The following is a 23341-nucleotide window of genomic DNA, read 5'->3' as shown; positions in this document are numbered from 1 at the left end:
TATATCAACACAAACGACTACACTCATTCATCACGATCTCATTTCGGACGGCTATAACTACATCGACAGTATAGTTATAGCCAGGTTGACGTGGCGTTCATTGAGTGTTTTTATGACCGATGCTATATTTATTTGTTAAAAAATTCATTGATCGATCGATTCAATTATAATCATATCGAAATGATACATAAACGAGACAAAAAAGATGAAGAAGAAGGTTTCTGTAATCCGTTCGCACGATTGGATAAAACATCAGTATTGCAAGAGGCTCGTGTTTTCAATGAAACACCGGTCAATCCACGAAAATGTTCGTTAATATTGACCAAAATTCTTTATCTTATAAATACCGGTATGGCTCCGTTGACAACACTCGAAGCAACCGATGCGTTTTTCAACATGACCAAATTGTTTCAATCTAAAGATTCTACATTGAGACGTTTAGTGTATATAGGCATAAAAGAATTATCAAGAATGGCAGAAAATGTTTATGTTGTCACATCATCATTGACAACTGATATGAATGCTAAAGATGATCAATGTCGACCGGCTGCTTTACGTGCTTTGTGTCAAATAACTGAAGCTTCAACGTTTCAGGTAATACAATATGATATACTTCGATCATGAAAACCTTATAACCATGTTTGTTCCTTTGATATAATGTAGGGAATAGAACGATACATGAAACAAGCCATCGTAGATCGTAATCCTACTGTGTCATCGGCTGCATTGGTTTCTTCGTTGCATTTGGCCAAAACCATTCCAGATGGTGTAAAACGATGGGCAAACGAAGCACAGGAAGCTTTGAATTCCGACAACATTATGGTACAATATCATGCTCTTGGATTGCTCTATCATATTCGTAAAAGCGATCGTTTAGCTGTCACCAAACTAGTGACTAAATTAGTTCGTAGTCCAATGAAATCACCATTTGCTGTTTGTCAACTTATTCGTATATCAGCTAAATTGATCGAAGATGAAGGTGCTGGATCGGATAGCATCTACTATGATTACATTGAATCCTGTCTACGACATAAATCCGAAATGGTTGTTTATGAAGCTGCTAATGCAATAATCAATTTGAGTTGTACATCGCAACGAGAACTTGCTTCAGCCATTTCGGTTCTTCAGTTGATGCTTTCATCATCAAAATCAACAAATCGTTTTGCAGCAGTTCGTGCATTGAACAAAATTGCTATGAATCATCCGACTGCTGTGATGGCATGTAATGTTGATCTAGAGAATCTTATTACCGATAATAATCGATCAATCGCAACGTTAGCAATCACAACATTGTTGAAAACTGGCAATGAATCTTCTGTTGAACGTTTAATGAAACAAATTGCTTCTTTTATGTCGGAAATATCCGATGAATTTAAAATTGTTGTTGTTGGTTCAACACGTGCATTATGTGCCAAGTTTCCTCGTAAACATACTGTAATGATGTCTTTTCTTTCGTCAATGTTGCATGAAGAAGGTGGATATGAATATAAAAAATCTATTGTAGATACTATCATTGCAATTATTGAAGATAATCCTGAAGCAAAAGAAACTGGATTAGCTTATCTTTGCGAATTCATCGAAGATTGTGAACATACAAGTTTGGCTGTAAAGATTCTCTATTTGCTTGGACGTGAAGGTGTTAAAACAGCTCAACCGGCTAAATATATTCGTTACATTTATAATCGTCTTATTTTGGAAAAATCACCTGTTCGAGCGGCAGCAGTTTCATCATTGGCAAAATTTGCTGCCCATTGTGAAGATTTATTGCCACAAATTCTGGTTTTATTAGAACGATCAGTACTCGATGCTGATGATGAAGTCAGAGATCGTGCAACTTATCATCTGAATATATTGGCAAAACAATCAAAATCTACAAAAATGAACTGCATATCGAATCCATTACAAGTATCAATTGTTGGTCTGGAAAAAGCCTTGTCTGCTTATCTACAGGATACTCATTCGAATCAAGAACAATCATTCGATATCAAACAAGTTCCATTGTCAACGGCGCCAATAACTGGTTTATTAGACGCTAATCAATCCATCAAATCTGATTCTAATCGTAAATCTCTTGCCAATGGACCTGCCGTTGGAGTTAACCACCATGGTACTCGTGCATCATCGGCCATTGAAAAGATTGCCGCTACAAGACAAGATCTTTATGCTGAACAATTGGCATCAGTACCTGAATTGAATTCACTTCGATTGGGACCAATTTTAAAATCATCATTACCTATTGAATTAACCGAATCCGAAACCGAATATGTAGTTCAATGTATCAAACATATGTTTCGTGAACATATTGTTTTACAGTTTGATTGTACGAATACATTGAATGATCAGATTTTGGAACAAGTATCAATCGATATGGAAATGTTTGAAAATTTTTATATAAAATTACAAGTCAAATGCGATCAACTTGTTTACAATACACCTCGTTCGATTTATGTCGTTTTGGCTAGTGATTCTTTTCCATCAGATAATGATATCGAAAATTCTGAAATGGACATTTCTCATCTGTTTGGAACATTTACCGGGGTTACTCTCAAATATTTAGTAAAAGATTGTGATCCCAACACTAGTCAAGTTTTGGATGATGAAGGGTATGTCTTTATTGATTTGAAGCTTAATATTTATTATTTATTTTTTTTTTTAAATTTCTAGCTATCAAGATGAATATGCACTGGAAGATGTTGACATATTAATCTCAGATTATATGCAAAAATTGATTGTACCAGATTTTCAAACCTGTTGGGAAGAAGCCGGTGAAGAGAATCAAGTGGAAGAAACTTATGCACTTTCGAATTTCAAAACATTGGATGAAGCGATCAAAAATTTAGTAAATTTTATGGACATGAATGTTTGTGATAGATCGGATCGTGTTCCGGATGGTAAGAATGCTCATACTGTATTTCTTTCCGGATTGTTTCGTGGTCAGGTACAGGTTTTAATTCGAGCTAAATTGGCACAATCAACCGATGGTATTACGATGAAGATAACTGTTCGATCATCATCGATGGCAATTTCAGAATATATTGCATCGGCCATTGTTTGATTTGATTTATGGATATGACTAAATTACTTTTTTTTCATATTGGTTTTTGTTTTTAAACCAATCAATCAATCAATCAATCAAGCCAAACAAACCAACAGACACAGTTAAATCGATCATCAAAATTAATTGTTGGCTATTCAAATAAATGGAAATGTTTTTTTTTCTTCACTTCACTTCAATGCAATTGCCTCTTGCTTTTACCATTATAAATGATTCTAATAAAAATATTATTTTTTTTTCTAATTCTCATCATAAATAGTCTTTTTGTTTTTGTTTTGTATATGACTTGCTCTTTCTGTTTGTGTATGAATGTTTTACCGGTTACTACAAGTTACCTGACGGTATTGGTATTGATATATTAAAAATTAATGTGATTGATGCGACCAAGCCAAAACAAGTTTGAGCTCGAATTCAATTTATCAACAATGTTTTTTTTCTTTTCCCAAATAGCATTCAATTCTCGTCAATCAGCAGTGTGATTGCACATTTTTTGATAAACAAACCGATTTAATCGAAATAAAGTTAATATTTTGTTTTTATTTAATTCAAATTTTTTTTTGTTCATTCAAGGAGAAACAAAATAATCCACGTTAGAAAAATTATGATATGAAAATGATAATTTTTTGTTTGTGAAGGACTAATGATGATAGCAATATAATTGTTGTTGAAAAAAACGAGATTTGCCCAATTGAATAATGTCTGAACGTATTGGATATTCGAACAATAGATTTGGCTTGAATAATTGTCAACGAGAGAATGGTGAAGAAACGGATGGAAAAGAGCATGGATGGTTTAATGAAACTGCTGCTCTCCACAGTGAAGATATTGTCATATCAACTCGAATCAATCGTTTGATTTATCAAAAACGTTCTGATTATCAGAATATTCTTATTTTTCAAAAGTAAGATTTTCAGATTAATTTTTATTTTATTCTGATGAATATTGTAATTCATAGTCAGATATTTGGACGATGTTTAGCATTAGATGATGCTATGCAATGTACTGAGCTTGATGAATGTGCATATCAAGAAATGATGGCATTTTTACCACTAAACGTTCATAATGATCCTAAACGTGTGTTAATTGTTGGCGGTGGTGATGGTGGTGTAGCAAGAGAATGTTGTAAACATCCATTAGTTGAACAAATTGTACAATGTGAAATTGATCAACAAGTTGTTGATGCTTCCAAACGTTATCTACCATTTATGAGTGAAGGATTTAAAAATGATAAATTGAAACTAAATTTTCAAGATGGCTATGAATTTGTTCGACAAAATCCAAACGAATTCGATGTGATCATAACGGATTCATGTGATCCAAAAGGACCAGCCGAATTATTGTTTAATAATGAATATTTTCAACAATTATTTCAATGTCTTCGACCAGGTGGTATAATTTGTTCGCAAGCCGAATCTTATTGGTATGAATTGAAATTCATTCAATCACTATTCGATAGAGTGAGTAAAATATTTCCATCCATTTCCTATGCTACAACATCGGTTCCATCATATCCGTCCGGTCAGATTGGATTCTTACTGGCATCAAAAGAAGCAAACGTAAATTTCACTGAACCAAAGCATCGATTTAGTGAAGAAGATTGCGAAAGGTTTGGGCTGAAATACTATTCAGATTCCATGCATAAAGCTAGTTTTGTTTTGCCAAGGTTTGTTCAAAAAGCACTGAAGCAATCAAGAAAATGATTGATCATATTGAAATTTGAAATTTTCATAAAATAAATTTTTTTTTATTAATCAAATCAACAAAAAAATCAAACTTTTAGAATACCTGACGGTGATTCAATTTTTTTTAAATTTAAATAGTATTTATTTGCCAAATCGTTGCTCACATCGAGAAAATTGTTTCAAAATATATAGAAATTGACTTTTATTCAAAAGTTTATGCGATTGAAGAAAAACAATTTCAGTTAAACGAATCTGCCATGGTGGAAATGCTTGAAGAGATCGTTGATCACCATTGAAACATATCAACAAATCCGGATCATCAAATTTATAATATCCTTGTTGACGTAGATATTGACTGATTTGTTCACTGGTAATTGGTAATTCTTGTTGACAAATTTTTCGAACAGATTCAATTAATGATTGATGCGATGATGAAAGTGAAATTGTTTGCACTTCAATTCCGTTAAGAGTATTAATGTTGTTCAATTCAGGAAATGCATCACAATAATGATAAATAGTCAATGTTTTGATCGATAATGTTTGACACCAACATAATAGTTGACCAATTATATTCATATCAATTTTTTTCGAATCTTTTAAACCAATACAAATAGCTAGATTCATTGGAACACGAGACAGATTTGATTTCGTTTGAAAATCGATATTAATCCAATGTGATCGTAAATGGTGATAAAGATTTATAAAATAGATATTTGTCAATTTTAACAGCCAGAAAAGGCTATGAGATAGAATTAACATCAAACGGCATACAAAGTTTACGATTGATGGCATAGCTCTATCTTCATCGATAACAGCTATCGAATCGATCGATTCAAAGGAATGTAAATTTTTTTCTTTCATTTTTTAAAAATAGAAATGTTGACATTAATATTTGAAAAATTCTTTTAAAAAAATATCCGAATAAACAATAATAATAATAAGGAAAATACAGCTGAACATCGATGAAGAGAAAGAATGTACAATCGATAGTATCGTTCATCATTGTTTTGGCTCCATATTACATTGACAAATGTTGGTGGAACTTTTTCTTTTCATTTTGTTTACCTAAATTTGCAATTCAATTTAAATTGAAAAACCGATACTTGACTTGATATTTTTTTTCAGTGATCTCTAAAAATGGCTAAAAAGAAAAGTAAAAGAAAGCCAATGGCAGCTAAAAAACCAATTCAACCATTGGATACATTATTCAATTGTCCATTTTGTAATCATGAAAAATCGTGCGAAGTTAAATTGGATCGTCAACGTAATGTTGGCCGTATTAGTTGTCGAATTTGTTTGGAAGATTTTCAATCAACCATTAATTATCTTTCTGAACCGATAGATGTTTATACCGAATGGATCGATGCATGTGAATCAGTGAATCAATAATCAAGCATCAATAATAATACCTGACCAATAAACAGTGTGCATTTGTCATTCATTTTGTTTTCATGTCAACGATCTCTGAAGAAAATGTTCCATTTGTTAAATTCCTTTCAAAAAAAATATATTTGGTTTTATTTGATATCTTATCAAAAAAATTTAACTAAATTACATTACACACACACACAGACAAGTGCGACTGAATAGCAAACAAATGTCGAATGAAATAAAAATGATTAATGTCTGAAAAAAAATTAATATTGTTAACAATTTTGAGCTAAATTTAATGCATCTTTGTGCATAAAATTTCGCAATGCCCATAAAGCGTTTTCGATTGTGCCATGATTGGCACCCGGACCATTTTCCAGCCAATTACTCAAAGCAGAATGATTCTGCCGTGCTAAAGAGTAAACATTTTCGGGTTTTTTCGCCTGTAATTGACGATCCCATGATGAAATAAATCGACGATCTGGCTTTAGATTTTCAATGTATCTATTTGATTTCATTGAAAAAATGGTTAATAAATAAGTTAAAATTAAAGGATAAACTTACTTCATGTATGCTTGACTATGTACCAAACGATTAGTTCTTGGTGGTTGAACAAAAAGTGGCTCTGCTGGTTTCACCTGAACTCCAACACCTGTATCGAAAAAAAATGTCAGCAAAAATTCAAAAAAATACGAATGATAAGAGCACATACTTGTCTTATGTATTTGAGTCGGTATTGATTGAGGGGCATTTTGAGTGGTTTGTAACTGAATTTGTTGCCCATTAGCCTGAAACTGGATTGTCGATTGAGGAACAGATTGAACAACGGTCGATTGATTAGGATGATGATGATGGAGAACACCTTGAAAAGTTTGACCGGATTGTGTTGCGATCAATGGATGTTGAGAAATGAATGTTTGTCCACCTTGTCCGGTAGTTGTCACTAATTGTGCTGTACCATGTGGTGTAGTAACAATAGTTTGATGTCCTTGTTGAGTCATAATCGGAATGGTAGATGTAGTCACCTGATGTTGACCCAATGTCAATTGCGGTTGATGTTGAATATTAATTGTTTGATATGTTTGTCCTCCCTGCATAATTGTAGTTGTTGTGCCCGTTTTTGGAATGGTACCTGGCTGTCCGGTTTGTATAAAAGAACCTTGACTATTGTGATCCATTGTAGCTGCAGCCAATTTAGATGATGGAAAAAAATTCTTTGAACGTTTTGCTGGATCAAGAAATTTTGGTATCTGTTTGTTAATATGAACTTCTTTACAGTGTCGAATCAATCGTTGAATACTTGGAAAAGGTCTGTAATAATTTTTATTTAAAAAAAAGAAAGCAAAATTTTTTAAAAATATATACTTACGTGGCTCCTTTCTTAACTCGTCCACAACCATGAAACATACATTGAAATTCACCCGGTTCTTTATCCTTAGTATCTGCATATGAAATCCAAACATGTCCATTCGGTTCTCCAGTTAAATGTTCGAAAAGATCTTGAGCATCTTCGAATTGGTAATCACATTTATTGGCCCAATGACATTCGAATACACAATTTTCCATTGGCTGTCCAGGTTGTGGAGCTGGTGATGATGGGCCCAAAGATTCTTGTAATGCTTTTTCAGCAGCAACTAATTCTTTTACTTCGGCATTTTGTTTTGCTGCTCGTTGTTCAAAATCATTTTTCTGTTCGGGTGTCAATAATTTCCATTGATTACCAATTATACGACTAATATCACCAAATGAACATTCAGGATTTGCTTCGACAACTGATCGACGACATTCAGAAGCAAAGATAATATAACCAGTAACCAAACGTTTTGTAGCTGGCTTTTTTTTACTATTATTTCCACTTGATGTAATTGGTGTGGAAATACCATTGTTAGAAATTATAGCTGAAGGTGTAACGATTGGTGTGGTAACCGGTGTACCAGGTAAAATCTGTCCATTATTAGTCCTGAATGAACCATTCGGTGTAACATTCATTTGAATACCAATTGGCATAGGGGTATTCGATACTGTCATTCCAGCAGCAGCAGCAGGAGTTCCTGGTGGTGGCATAATACTTGTTGATGGTGTAATACTGATACCGGTAACTGTATCATTTGTAGAATCATCTTGAACCGATGATAAAAGTGAATCAGAAACCATCAATTGAGCTGGATCAATTGTAGATGATAATCCTTGTTGATGTGATTGTTGTTGAGCAATCAATTTTTGATAAAGTGGATGATTAGGATCTTCGATTACTTGTGGTAATTGATGATTTGTTTTAGTCAAAACTAATGGAGTACGGAATCTAAAAATTTCATCAATTACGGTTGCTGGATTTTGAAGATGAAATTTTTTCAAACCACATTCAGGTAATGGTTCAAATTTTTTCTCATGTTCCAGGTAACGAATTTCACAAACATAGACATCTTTTTCCATAAATTCTGTTGGTCGTAAAGTACAATAATCAGTAGTATCTAACACTGAACAACGTTCACAAATGGACAATAATGGATTTGTATCTTCAATCGAACTAAGAAATACTTCTTGTGGATAAAATGATCCAATAGTAGTGGGAGGTAATTCAGCTTGTTGAACATACCATGGTCCATGGAAATATGGATTACCATCATGATCAACCCACATACGATCGATTCGACAGATTAAATTTCGTTCCTGATCTGTACGAACATAACAACAATCACCAACACGGAATGTTCCAGCTGGAATTGAAAATTGTTCATAGAATTGAATCTGAACACTAGGATCTACAGGACAATCGATTGGTGGTGGACAAGGTACATTCGGCCGTGGAACATCCAATACCGAACAATCAGTGCTTTCAGTTACCGGAGCCATTACATCATCATTGGCAGAAATTTCATCACCAGTTTCAATCATTACAGGTTTACCATCACCACCACCACCACCAGCAGCAGTGGTAATATTTTGACGATTTTTAGCAAAAACTGATGGTACACGTGACATTGGTAATAAATTGGCTCGCATTATGTATGGTGTATTCTGTAAACAAGGCCAAATTTTAATCTTTTTGAATGATTTTCCTTTGCTTGTATATCGTGATTCACAAACATAAACATCTTTATCATCAATATTAATCGGTTGACAGCGGAAATAATCTTTAACAAACATAACACAGCATTTACCTTTTACTTGTGATATGGGTGTTGTAGTAAAATTATCACTTTTAAAAACTTCTTTTTCTAAAAATTTTCTCGATGCTAAATGAAATGTTTCGGGTGGTCGATAAAACCAACAACCATATATTAATGCTTGTCCAGTATTATCTTTTTTAAAACTTTCAATGTAAACAATATGTGGATCAAGATTTTTATCATGTGGTTCAACATAGACAAAATCACCAACTTTAAGCATAAGATCTTGATAAAATATTGTTTCATCTTCATTGATTGTTTGCATTGGTCCACCAATGGACATTGAACTTGTATTATTAACCGTATCAATTTCTTTATCCGTATCCATTGATTGTCGATTAGATTCTTCTTCGGATAATTCTTTTGGAACTTTTTCTTGTCTTAAATTTTCAATATGAATTTGTAATGTATTCAAAGTATAATTTAATGCTTTTGATGATAAAAGTTCACCATTACTACATAATTCATTTCGTTTTGCAATAAAATGACTTTGTAATTCAATTGAATCTTCAAATGCTTGTGAATCAGTACGTGATACTTTACGTGATCTTTCAAATACATCAAACATATCTTGTTGAAAACGATCCAATCGACGATATCGACCAAGATTAAGATTACGTTTAATTATATCAAAATTTAATGTTTTCAATTCTGTAGGATTAGTTTCGGTTAATTCGTTTATTGAATCAGAAAAACAACGACCTTCTTCATCTTGGTGTGTATAAACTGAAATAAACAAATTTGTTAATAAATCTTGTACAATAATTTTAACATCAGGTATTCCATTAACAGTATCAACATTTAAACCAATTTTTGTTTGTAATGCAACTTGTTGCAATGTTAATGCATCTTTAAATATTTGTGAATCAGGTTCATTATATTTACAAGCATTATCTAACATTAATATTATATCGGATAATAAATCTTCAACAGTTTCATATACACAATTTTTGATACGTTGATTTATTTTTTCTAAACATAATGGTTTAGCAATTACTTCATAATAATCTGGGAAATCAGTACGTGATGGAAGTTTCATAAATATTGATGATAATTGTCGTCCACGTATATCTCTATAACTTTGTACAGCATCAAATAATTGTTTCATTTTCAGCTGTATAGCTGATGATGGTCGTATACGTTCTTTTTTCATTCGTTGTCCAGTCGAATCTAATTGATTGGTCATTTGATTTTGTGATGGTCCAAGTTCAAGAATTTTTGAATCCATTATTTGTTCAAGACGATCAGCATCTTGATAAATAAGCGAACCATCTTCATTATAACGTCGACAATTGGAAAACATCAAACGAAAATCATTGACTAATGCAGTTTCGGATTCATAAAGATTATTACGAATTTTTGACTCAATTGTTTTCATATCGATAGGCCGTTCAATAACATCATAATAATCTGGATACAATTTTCGTGATGGTTTTTCCATAAACGGATCGATTAACAAACGACCATTATCATCCGAATGTAAAACTGTTCGATATAAAGTAATCATTCGAGATTTTTGTTGCGAATTAATAGCTTTTTGTGAACGGCGTACATTTTTAAGTTCTTGTGACATTGCATTCACCATAGATCGTTTCGATGAACGTGATGGTTTTTGACCGGCTTTACTTTTTTTAGTTGGTGATGGTATCATTAGATTTGATTCACCACCACCACCATCATTATCATCATCATCATATGCTGTATCGGCACCATCTTCATCATCATCATCATATTCATCATCATCATCTTCACCACCTTCATCTTTATAAACGGACATTATTTCACGAGCTTTCATCTGTAATATTTTCTTTAATTTGGCTGCATTTTTATAAATTTTTGAATCAGGACGATTATAATTCATAGCATTGTCAAATACTAATTTCAAATCATCCAATAAATCGGAAATACGTTCATATTGATTGGTTTTAATACGATTTCCAATTTGTCCAAGTGAAATTGGATGTTTAATTTCTTTATAATAATCCGGATAAATACGACGTGATGGTAAACGAAAAAATGGTTCAGAATGTGGTGTTTCATAAACAGCATTATAAAGCATCCAATGTGGATTCGAATCTTTATTATCATCTTGATCATGTTCAGAATCGGAAAAATTCAATTCATTTTCCTCAAAATCATCATCATTATCAGCTGTTGTAGATGTTCCTTGTCCATCTTCATCATATTTTAACGCAGCCGCTATTGAACTCCATTTATTTTGTTGACCAAATGGATTTTGACGTTTAGCACGTATTCTTTCGGATGATTTAGCAGCCGGTGTTGTACGTCTTGTTTCGATTTCGGATCTTTTCTGTTGAACAGTACGTTTTAATGCATTAGCATCTTTATAAATTTGTGACCCGGGTGCATTATACATTTTAGCATTACGTATCATTAATATTAAATCTTTTTCCAAATCATTTAAATTATTATATTCATGATTTTGTATACGTGATGCAATCATTTTCAAATCAATTGGTTCGGTTACAATATCATAATAATCTGGATAAGCAGCACGTGATGGTAATAATTCAAACATTGTTGATAATTGTCGACCATCATCACTAACGGCCGACATAATAGCACCGAATAATTCTTCAAATGGATCTTCATCATCAACACTACCACTGTCTATAATTGATGAAGCGTCTGCTTCTTCGGATTTTTCATCAGCCGAATCATTTTTACATTCAGCTGCTATTGATGATTCATCCGAACTGGCCGTACTACTTGATGAACCGAATATTTGATTTTTTAAATCAACATATACATCCCATAGTTTTACAGCATCTGCATATTCAGTAGTGTCTGGTGTGAAAAATGCTTTTGTATTGTTGATCAATAATTTAATATCGGATTCAAATTGATCAAGATCATCATATTCATCCATACGAATTTTTTGTTGTATACGTAACAGATCGATTGGTGTCGATACTTTTTCATAATATTCAGCCAATGTTCGACGTTTTGGTGCACGCATAAATGTTTCACATAATAATTTACCTTGTGATGTTTTATAATTTCGAAGTGATTCAATCAATTCTTGTAACTGTTCGGACTGTTACGAAATGGAAAAAAACAAAACAAAACAAAACAATCGTTGTTTTAATTGGTAACATTGTTGAATATAAATCGATAACCTACCAGATCATATTTTCGACGTTTACCACAATCCGATCCATCATCAAATCCGGATTTTTTTCGTTTAGGCATCCTATTAATTATTAATTAATCACTAAAACATTCAACAATTTTGTTTTTTAAATTTTCAAAAAACGGCGGCAATATATAATCAAATATACACACACCATACACACACACAAGACTGGATCGAGACTTGGTTTTACTTTTTTTTTCTTTTTCTTCTTTTTTTTTGTTCACACTCTCTTTTTTTTGCAAACTAAAAATAATATTCCCTGACAAAGCAAAAAAGCGGCTAACAGCAGACCACACATTGAATGCAAGCAAGCAAAGCTCATTTTTCCAGCTCAAAATATATCTCCCATCATTCATCCATGTTTGGTTGCATTCGAACAATGGGGTGAATCCACTCCTATTTATTGTTCAGACTGTTTCTACCCAAACAAACCTATACAGTCTAAATAGCGATTCGAATGATTGAAAAAATAATTTTTTGTTTTGTTTTTCGTTCGAAAAAGAATTTTATTTCCGTTATAATTTTTAATGATCAAAGTTGGACAGTATTTTTATTTAAAAAAAATTACAAATAAAATAAAAACAATTTATCAAAATATATTGATAATTTAGTAATACTATATAATTAATAAGTTTCTTTTGTTTTTTTCGTTTTTAGAATAAGTTTCTTCTTCGTATTTACAAACAACAACAACAACAACATGAATGATCATACCGAAATGACAGATATCGGTGGTAATTGTCGTTGATGCTGTTGTGATAATGATGGTGAAGGTGCTCCACTAAGTGATTGAGGTATTGGACTACCAGATTCTTCAACAGGTGGTGGTGGTGGTGGTGGTGATGCGGCTATAAATGATTGATCACGTTTAGTAATCAAACACCATATTAGAAAATTAATCAACGTAACCAATATGATAATAAGCAATAAAGCAAGAAGATAACGAACAACTTTAACAACATTTGATGTATGTTCAGAATCGAAACGAAAAAGATCACCAAGAAATCCACCACCACCAGTATGAACATCAGTTCCATGAAAACCATTCATTGGTTTAGGTTTATGAAATATTGTTGTTGTTCCTGGTCCATTAGTTGTTTTATCACGACCAGGAAATGGAATATCAAAATATTCTGGTATTGTATCACTATCAAATGATCCACCACCACCATCATATGATGTATGATCAATATCGATTGGGAATGTTGGTAATTTTGATGTTGGTGGTCGATCGGGTAAATTATCTGTTATTTGTCCACTGTTATCTCTTCCATCTGGTGGAATAAATTCCGGTTGTCTTGATGATGGTGATAATAATGGCCGTATAGTAGATGGTACACGTGACATACAACCAACATGTTCATCCGAATAATCACCACAATTATTATGATGATCACAAGCTAAATATTTTGCTATACAACGTTCATTTGTACATTTATATTCATGTTCATTTTCACAACCGAATATAAATTCTGGTTTTGCTGAAAAAAATTGATATTTTAACAAAAAAATGATACGGGAAAAAATGAATCAGAATAAGATAATTACCATCACGAAATGGTGTTAAAATTAGATGAAAACTAAATGGACCCAAATGTAATTGTTCAAAGACTAGTGTTAATGAATTTTTTGTTGTCGATATGGTGAATGTACCGATTTCTGGTGTATTTTGTAGACCCATCGATGATGATGATGATGATCGACGAGAAAAATGTAATGTTTCCGTAAACCATTCTTTACCACCGGTAATCAATTCTATTTAAAGTCAAGTAAAGTAAAAAAAAGCGTAGGTGAACAAGGTGAACAACAGAAACAACGAATATGAATGCAAATTGAATTTTTAAAGCCTTAATTGAATTCGAAAATAATATCTAATGTTTGTCGGTGCAGCAAAAAAATAAAAGATGACAGGCATCAATTTTGATCAAAAGAAAAATGATTTGATTGATCAATCAAACAAGCAATGGCATTATTATTATCATTATCATTATTTCGTAGGCGATCAAATTGAAAAAGGTCATCATTTTCATCATCATTCATTCAATTTTGGAAAGAAAAAACTAGTTCTTTTCAATGGGAATTTTTTTTCTATTGTATGCAAGGGGAGAGTGGTAGAAAAGTTTTTTTGAAAAAAATGATAACTTACCAGTGGCAAGACCTTCAGCATAAATACGATGACCATAATCAACAGTAAAACTAAGCAGACAATATGGTACAAATGATGGTTGCTGTTGCTGATTATGTTGTTGCTGGTGGTTATGTTGATTATGGTGATTGTCCATTGGATTTGGATAAAAACCAGGACGATAAAAACCCATTCGTTGACGATGTGTTTCATTAAATTGAAAATCCAATATGGATGGTAAACGTATTTTTAATGATTTTTCTAAACGAATTAGATGACGACCAGGATAATCGGACCATGTTTCTTTTGAACAATAATCGGCTAGATTATCTGTGTAACAAACCAAAACAGAAAACAAAACAAAACAAAAGAGATAAAAATCACATGCTGATGTAACAAATTTTTCAAAAAAAAAAAAACAGCAGGAAATCTTTGTTATTGTTATTATCGTTGACAATAGCAAAAGCAAAAACACCTGCAATTCAGGTAATCCAACACCTTTACACTTGAATGACCTTTGACATTTTTTAATGAAAAAAAATAAAACAAAACAGAAAAATGTTAAGCTTTTTTCCAGCAAACAAAATAAGTGTAGGCGATCAAAAAATAATGGTAGCTTTTTTTGCTTGCTTGCTTCTTCGCTATCTGATGTATATGTTTGCCTCGCCCGAAATTAGAGAAAAAAAAATGAAAATTTTTATCCAGTCAACCAGTCAAACCAATCAACTATTGTCAATGATGATGGAATGTGCAATGAGGTTGGTTTGGTGAATGGTCAATGAAAAGAAAATTATCAATTGTTTTTGGGATGCTTTTTTCGGATGAAGAAATCATCAAATCTTGATGATGATGATGATGAGACAAGACAGGAGGAAAATTTCATTTTTCCATCATTTGATGATGATATCGGGATAATTTTTTTTTGTTGAAAATATGAAACTTCGAGTTTGATTTTTTTTTTTTTTGACATAAATTGATTCGCACAGGTATTTTATTTACCTGATGAGAATCATCATCATCATTAATTTTGTTTGATACACACACCGTTTAATATTCAACAATTGATGACGGTGGTGGTGATTGATACGTTTTGTTAATATCGGATCATCATCATCATCATCATCATTATCTACCTGTTTGTTATATATCTATATTTAGTGGAAAGAAAGAAAAAAGAGTGTAGCAAAGAAATGTATCGTGTTTGCTACAATGTATCTATTAATAAAATCGTTGAATTTAGGTTGTTTAACCATCGATCGACCTATCGGGATCGAAATGGAAAAAAATTTTCAAAGGGATAAAAAATTGTTCAATCAATGTTTTTTTTCGGATGGAATTTATCTATTGACCTATGACCGATGTGATGTTTGTTTTGTTTTGTTTTTCTGGGTAAATGTGGTGGTGGTGGTTGATGAGTTAAACAAACATTTATTTTATTCAATAACACTGCAGTGTTATGAAACAAAACACACATTGAAGCATCGTGTATTGAGAAACGAAGAAAAAAATTTTGTTTGAATTCAATCAGAAAACGACAACGACGACTACTGGATATTTGAAATATATTTCTATATTTAGAGATTGAACAAGAGAGAGAGAGAAGGAGAGAAAATCAATTGAAGCAAAACAAAACATAAAACATTCAAGCAAAATGTTCAAAAATAAATAGAAAGTGATCAATCAATTCAACGGAAGAAGTTGATTCCTAATTACATAACAAAAACAAAAACAAAACATTCATTCAAATTGATTTAAGAAAAGAAAACAAATCATGAAAGTTTTTTTCGAGAGGGAAAAGATGTTAAGCAAGAGAGCATAGAAAATATTAAGGAAGGAAGCCTAAATTTACAAATGTGTAGCGGCTATTTCTACTTTTAAACTTACATTCAATATAATTTTGTTGTGATGATTGTGGTTGAGCATGGACTAGTATAATAATGGAAAATAAATTGTTGGCTGATTGATTGAATAATAATGGCCATAAAATAGATATTATTATCAATGAAATAATGGCCATTATTATCTTTAGTCGACCATTTAATGGACAATATCGTCCTCGTTGTTGTTGTCGTTGCAGTCGTAATAGTTGACTATTTTTACACCATAAACGAATGATAACAAATGGAATGAAATTGATGATTGCATTCTGCTGTTGGATTATTCTGGATATTATTCTGAAAAATGGAAATTTGAAAAATACTGATGACTGTTGTTGTTGTTGTTTATATTGGAAAAAGCCGGCAGTTTTGGCAGTCATGACCTTAGATTCGGTCATAGTTGTTGTTGTTGACAGTGATGATAGTTTGAAATGAGAAAAAAAATGGCCAAAAAAAATTCAAGAATGAAGAACACATTTTTTTCTATTTATTGATTGAAGAAAAATCGATGATGATAGATCAATCTCAAACGACAAACTTGTTTGATGATGAGAAAATTAATATTATTTTATCACCGAAGGGCAACCATTTGGTTAGGTTAGGTTAGGTTAGAGTTGATGATGAAGAAACATTTTTCAAATGTTTTCAACATCATTCGACGACTAAAAACTATTCAATATGAAGAGGTCATAGGCCGGAACAAGTTGAAGTTTTTCGATTTTGAAAATAACATATATACGGGATACGTGTTAACAGAATGATGATGGTTGATGGTTGGCCAACTGTCAAGCCATTTAAACTGTCATGTGACCGAAAACACACAGTGTCTGTTTATTCAGTTGTTGAATTTATAATTCAATTTTGATGATGATTTCTGACTTTGGCTTTGGCTTTGAAAATGATAATAATGTATTTTTGACGAACAATCCATTCAATTGAAACCGAATGATAATGATGATGAGGACACTAAATAAATGAATAAAATTTTGGGTGATGCCATCCCGTTTGTTTGACATTGTTTGTTTGTCGTTTGTTTTCAGAACGGCTGGTTGTTGTTCTGGTTGTTGTTGATCATTAGAGGAAGATTCATCATTTGAATTTCTGTTTCTGCATTTCATATGGCATGTTGATGATGATTTTTTTCAGGGCGCGCGTTGACATGTGAATGCCACACACACATTAACTAACTATATTCACTTGGTTAGGCAACCATCAACAACGATGTCGATGATGTATAGCAGCTTCTATTGCTGGATTTGATGTTTGGCCTAATTATAATTCCACAATTGTGGTTTGATTAATGAATGAAAGGGATGAATGTTTTTCGTCGTTGATATTCGTGCCTAAATCAACAAATCATAAAACACCAAATGAAATGATAAAAAAAACTATATAAGATGTTATTGGGCGCCAATTGACTAGTTAGCCATTATCAATATAATCATCAACAGATGGCTGATGACAATAATAAATAAAACCAACGTATTTAGTTGTGAACACAGAAAACATTCAACGGTAAATGATGATGATGATGATGGTTAGTGTTATGTTTGGATTGGCGACCGACCGAACGAACGAACGAAAAAACCAATTCAGTCAATTCAACCAAGTCAGTCAACTTAACCATCATACAATTGTTGTTTGTCTTCTTCTTCTTCTTCAATCCCGGAGTCATCATCTTTCTCTCTATCTATCCTCTCTCACCTCTCTCTTTACATGGAGTCTTTTTTTGTCTATAGCCAAATAGCTATTCTCATCATCTTTTCGAACGAAAAAAAAAGATTCGCTTGGCTGCTATAATGAAAAGTCCACATTTGATAATGGTGATCCTGCTATGATGGAAATAGGAAAAAAAAGATCTTATTTCGATGCGCCTAGTTGATCATCATGATGAGTGGTGGTGGTGGTTATTGTGGACTCTTTTTTGGTTCGGACAAATTAAAAATGAACAACAATCATTCGTTTGAATCCAGTATTCGAATAAGAACAGTTTTTTGTTTGTTTGCTCGAAAAAAAAACATGAATGACTACTTGGAAATTAGAATGAATATTCGAATGAATCTTTCGCTTCTTCTTCGTCTTCTTTTTTTTGCATTTTTTTGTTTCCATAATTCATATTTTTATGGATGTCGGTCACCAGGTTTAGTTAATGTTGTTGTGCTATAGATATGCGAAAAACAAAGATAAAAACAATGTCCATGGTTTTTCTCATCGCTTTAACCAAATTTCGAAAAAAAAACAAAACAGGAAAAACAAAGAATGTTTGACTTATGCAACAGGTATACACTATACTATACAGACGACATATTTTTTGACAATCGATTATTTCGTCCATTACTAATCGAAGAATTTTTGGCCAGAAATATTGATAATTAAAATTGATCATTGTTTTTTTGTTTTTGTTTCAAAGGTTTTCTATTGTTTCAAACAAAAATGAATCGACATTTTTTTGTTTCGATTCTCACAATGTTGAATGCTTCAATTCGATTTAATTATGTTTTTTCGTATGCTTCGTTAAGCAATTGAATTTATTGTTCAACAAAAAAGCAGAACCCCTTTTTCAGCTAACGACTAACTATAGATATTTTCGAGTTGAACCCATAAAAAAGGTCACAACATCAACATTGATGGTTATAAATGGCAAAGAACAAAGGTTAAGGTTAGTCATTATTATGATGATGATGACTACTGACATAACCCGATTATTATTATTATTTTTTTTCATTTGAAAAACTTGTTATAGATGATAATTATGATGGAATGTATAATTAAGATAGGTATGTTATGTAACAAGTGGTTAAATGAATGAATGAATGGCGTCTACGTGATGTCCAATTAGGAATGATGATGATTGGAAACCACCAAAAAGGCGATGTACATCATCATGATGATGATGAAAGGCATTCGGATTTCCGAATTTTCCGAAAAACAAAAACCGAAAAAAAAACAAAAGGTGAAAATCAAAACATTCCATTACCATCCGGAAATTGGGAGTAATCCGAACACGAATCACGAATAAACATTAAAAAAAATTATTTTATTAAGCACCAAAAAAAATGAAAAAAATTGTCGATAAAAAAGAAGAGAATTATAATAGTATATAGATAGTAGGGATATGAATTTAAAAAAATGAAAAAAATAATAAAAGCAAATGATAATGATGATCAGATGAATTGAATGAAAATCTCCTATCAACTAAAACAAAATGAAAATGGGTAAAATTCGATAAATTATCGGTGTGTGCAAAAAAAATGATGATGGTGTAACATTTACATTTTTATTTGAATATATAAATTATGCATACAATTAGGGTTATGTGTTTGAAAAAATGTCAAAATCGAAAAAAAAAGTTTTCCGGTCTCCATTATCTTTATGGGGAAAAAAAAGATTAAATGCCATTTGAAATTGAATTTAGTTTTTCTTTCGAATCAACAATCAAACCAAGATGATTAGTTGATGATGATGATGATGATGATGTTGAACTTTGTTGACTGAGATTAGAATATGAAACAATTTTGGAATCTTTTTCTGGTATAATAGCTGCAACTGCTATTGCATTTGTAGCTGCATTTAACAATGAAGATTTTGTATTAATCATTTGTGATTGATCATTTTGTTGTTGTTGTTGTTGATTGTTCGATGAAGATGATGATGATGATGATGTTAATGATGGTGATCCATTATGTTTGGATGTGGATATTGCTGATATTGGTTGTTGTTGTAGTTGTTGTTGATTATTATTATTGATAGATTGACCGTGAATATTACGACGTGATAATTGTGTACCAATACTAGAACCGGCTTTTTGTATTTCTAATTCATCAAATCCTGATCCAGGTGGTAATGATCGTTTTTGTTGTGGACCACAACATGTACTTTGTACACAACTACCACGACCTAATTGACCTGGTGGACAATCAAGTGCACAATTTGCATCATTTGACCAACGATATTTTAAATGAACATCTTGTTGGCCAGCATTTGCTAATGAAGACCAATGTCCATCGGAAATAGCACCATTATCAAATGAACTTTCCATTGTATCATCAGCTTCAACAAATTCTGGTTGTATTGTTGTTGAATGTATACCTTCATTATGAAAAAATTCTTTTACACGTTCAGCAATTTGCATATAATCATGTAAATTACGACAACGTATATGTGCTGATGCAATAATACGATCACCAGCTAATTGCCAAACATGAAATTCATGTACAGCTAATACACCATCAATTTCTTGCAATAGTTTACGTTGTAATGAATCAATTTGAATATGAGTTGGAACAGTTTGTAATAATATTAATGCCGAATCGATTACTATTCAACAAATTTGAAAAAAAAAGAATTAAGAAAATCAATGTTGTTGTTAATGTAAATCATTTTAAAAAAAGAAACTTACATAGTGGAAATGTACTATGACCAATAATAATAACCATTATGATTGATAAAGCAGGATCAACATAAATATTATATTCCCATTCAGTGTATTGAACAATCAAGGCACTGATTATCACAATTATTGATCCTAATGCATCGGCTAATACGTGTAAGAAAACACCACGCATATTCATATTAGTTGCTGTATGTTGTTTAATTTTTTTCGGTTTAGTTTTTTGTTGTTCATCAACAAAACCAATATCACCATTCTGTATTTGTGATGATGATGATGATGGTGGTATTATTTCTTCTTGTTGTGGTATATGAATATGGCCACCATGGCTGTGTCCATGTTCTAAGAATGAAAAAATTCAAAAAAAATTCATTAAAAGATTAAACAAAAGTAAAATTTTTATCTACCATGAAATAATAACAATCCAATTAGATTAACACATAAACCAATAATACCGACAACTAAAATCAATATTGGATTATGTAATTTTTCCGGATCAACAATACGTTTTAATGATTCGATTAGTATGGAAAAACAAAGTGCAACTAAAAATACCGCGTTGATCAATGCACCCAATACTTCAGCACGTGCCCAACCAAATGTATTTTTTGACCATTTTTTCGGTGACATCTATATGAAAATGAAAAGAATGAAATCAAAATCCAAAATTTATATAATGATTACTTACCCGTACTGAAACATATGCAATGACTAGTGCAACAACATCCGATAACATATGAAAACTATCAGCAATTAATGCCGTTGAATTTGTTAAATAACCAACAATAATTTCGACCAAAAAAAAGAAAAATGTTAAACATAACATTGATAATAGACGACATTTTGGACTATGAAATAAACCCATTTTTTATTTCTTAATTATGGTTCGAATGATTAAGAAATTATTACAAAACAATCAAATCTGATGAGAGAATAAAAAGAAATTAAAACAGTAAATATTAGTGAATCAATCAATCAAATTACAAAACAAATGATTCGAATGTGAAAAATTCATTTTTTTTTCTTTAAAAAAAATCAAGAATGATGGTTGCTGATGTTCAAATGGCAATTGATCGATTGTATAACTTACTATAATAGCTAATAGAAGAAGCCAATGGCTGAACTTTGAACAACAAAATTTTATCTTATATTCGAATAATAATAATTTGATGTGGCAGTTTTTTAAAACTAAACTAAACTAACTAACTAAAATCAAAATGGGTAAGTATCAAATATGATTATTATTATATACTTTACATTGTGATGTGACAAATCATATAAATTCTCATAAATTGTGACAGTAAAAGAAAGCAAAAAGCAAAATCACATATATTTTTTCTCTCTCTCTCTCTTTTATTACCATCATTTTTATTGCACAATCTGGATGGAAAATCACTGTTATTCAATTTGATTCGATTCATAATAATATTTTTGGTTCCTGGGAATTTTCCTCTATTTCTACTCAGGTTATCTTGCCAATAATCATCATCGATGAACATCGTGATTTTTTTTCGTTTTGTTTTGAAGGTTAATGTTTGTATCATTACTTACAGTGTTTAGCAGTGGTATTTTGTAGTCTTTGGAAGAAGAATAAAATCTTATAATGTAATGCACAGTACAGAACTAAATGGAAATTCAAAAAATCGACCTGACTTAATTGAATTGTATCGATCGTTCCATTTGTTTATCAATATGTAAAATCAAATAAATATTGAATGATTCATACAATATTGACCTGATGATAATGTTGTTGTTGTTGTTGTTGCCATGTAATTTGATTAAATAAAAATATCGATAATGTTGTTGCTGTTACTGGAACAGATGTTTGTTTGCTTTTTATTCAAATATAACTATTATCATCATTTTCAAAAACGAAATTTGAATCAAAACTAAAATTCTTTTTGTTTTGTTTTGTATTTCACTAAATTCGTCGTAGATACTTGTTTTTTCGCTGTTGGCAAACGCGCGATTGGCAGTGATGATGATGATTATTCTTGAAAATTCTGTCTTTCGTTTGATTGATTGATTGCTTGCTGTTATTATGAAATAATTATTCTGGTTTAGTTCAACAACACACACAGATCATACAAATTTTTTTCTCGGGTAATTATTTCGGGCGGACACACAATCAAGTTCACATTTTTTTTCACATTAATATCCAGCTCTTTTCAGCTCTCTTTCTCTTGTATACACATCACACACATCACACAATGAGCATGATACAGCCAGCCGCATTGAACTTATCATCCACATTCATGTAATTTTACTTACATCAAATGCACTGTTTACATGACCGCTACGGCCCACTACCGTGAACAAAAAAAATCAAATCAGCTGATGATTCATTTTGCATAATTCATTCGGCAAATGGGCGTCATGCGCGAACTTTTTTTTTGATGATAAAAAGGCTCATATTTTGTTCGTTTATCATGATTTTTTTTAAATTATCTTTTTGTTCGAACCATAATCAAATGATGAAATATGGTCATTTTTGGGAATGATGATTAACACACT

At 31.7% G+C, this 23341-nt stretch overlaps 7 protein-coding genes across 9 annotated transcripts; 3 read left to right on the top strand and 4 right to left on the bottom strand.

Annotated features, from left to right (window-relative positions):
* The first annotated feature begins 52 nt into the window (after positions 1–52).
* Positions 53–3298, top strand: gammaCOP (coat protein (coatomer) gamma). Its single transcript, XM_027340629.2, has 3 exons — positions 53–594; positions 664–2603; positions 2665–3298. Exons 1-3 carry the CDS (start codon positions 181–183, stop codon positions 3053–3055), a joined length of 2745 nt encoding a protein of 914 aa, XP_027196430.2. The 5' UTR covers positions 53–180; the 3' UTR covers positions 3056–3298.
* Positions 3299–3505: 207 nt separating this feature from the next.
* On the top strand, positions 3506–4811 carry LOC113790930 (spermidine synthase-like). The gene is made up of 2 exons (XM_027340633.2): positions 3506–3956; positions 4011–4811. Exons 1-2 carry the CDS (start codon positions 3751–3753, stop codon positions 4753–4755), a joined length of 951 nt encoding a protein of 316 aa, XP_027196434.1. The 5' UTR covers positions 3506–3750; the 3' UTR covers positions 4756–4811.
* Tango14 (transport and golgi organization 14) lies at positions 4771–5715 on the bottom strand. Its single transcript, XM_027340635.2, has one exon. The coding sequence runs from the start codon at positions 5596–5598 to the stop codon at positions 4879–4881; it is 720 nt and encodes a 239-aa protein (XP_027196436.2). The 5' UTR covers positions 5599–5715; the 3' UTR covers positions 4771–4878.
* Positions 5716–5745: 30 nt separating this feature from the next.
* LOC113790932 (transcription elongation factor 1 homolog) lies at positions 5746–6178 on the top strand. Its single transcript, XM_027340636.2, has one exon. The coding sequence runs from the start codon at positions 5875–5877 to the stop codon at positions 6124–6126; it is 252 nt and encodes an 83-aa protein (XP_027196437.1). The 5' UTR covers positions 5746–5874; the 3' UTR covers positions 6127–6178.
* A 49-nt stretch (positions 6179–6227) lies between these two features.
* Positions 6228–12564, bottom strand: polybromo (protein). Its single transcript, XM_027340628.2, has 5 exons — positions 12423–12564; positions 7478–12336; positions 6821–7419; positions 6673–6760; positions 6228–6612 (listed from the first exon to the last, which is right to left on the bottom strand). The coding sequence occupies exons 1-5, from the start codon at positions 12489–12491 to the stop codon at positions 6384–6386; spliced, it is 5844 nt and encodes a 1947-aa protein (XP_027196429.2). The 5' UTR covers positions 12492–12564; the 3' UTR covers positions 6228–6383.
* A 392-nt stretch (positions 12565–12956) lies between these two features.
* LOC113790926 (uncharacterized) lies at positions 12957–17362 on the bottom strand. 3 transcript variants are annotated; one of them, XM_027340630.2, is made up of 4 exons: positions 16445–17362; positions 14582–14890; positions 13984–14190; positions 12957–13916 (listed from the first exon to the last, which is right to left on the bottom strand). In XM_027340630.2, exons 1-4 carry the CDS (start codon positions 16833–16835, stop codon positions 13144–13146), a joined length of 1680 nt encoding a protein of 559 aa, XP_027196431.2. In that variant the 5' UTR covers positions 16836–17362; the 3' UTR covers positions 12957–13143. The 3 variants fall into 3 exon arrangements, with proteins under 3 accessions (XP_027196431.2, XP_075678871.1, XP_075678870.1); XM_075822756.1 differs by lacking the exon at positions 16445–17362 and adding an exon at positions 15910–15959; XM_075822755.1 differs by lacking the exon at positions 16445–17362 and adding an exon at positions 15076–15289.
* Positions 17363–19453: 2091 nt separating this feature from the next.
* LOC113790950 (uncharacterized) lies at positions 19454–23124 on the bottom strand. Its single transcript, XM_027340658.2, has 5 exons — positions 22379–23124; positions 21516–21749; positions 21235–21457; positions 20837–21169; positions 19454–20754 (listed from the first exon to the last, which is right to left on the bottom strand). Exons 2-5 carry the CDS (start codon positions 21690–21692, stop codon positions 19826–19828), a joined length of 1662 nt encoding a protein of 553 aa, XP_027196459.2. The 5' UTR covers positions 21693–21749; positions 22379–23124; the 3' UTR covers positions 19454–19825.
* Between the last annotated feature and the right edge of the window lie 217 nt (positions 23125–23341).

This window comes from Dermatophagoides pteronyssinus, unplaced genomic scaffold (genome assembly GCF_027571235.1).
Source record: "Dermatophagoides pteronyssinus isolate colony J.1.1.1.1 unplaced genomic scaffold, Derpt_VIB-CSIC_2022.12 sq0020, whole genome shotgun sequence".
Lineage (NCBI taxonomy): Eukaryota > Metazoa > Arthropoda > Arachnida > Sarcoptiformes > Pyroglyphidae > Dermatophagoides > Dermatophagoides pteronyssinus.
This window is presented reverse-complemented; position numbering and strand designations above follow the sequence as displayed.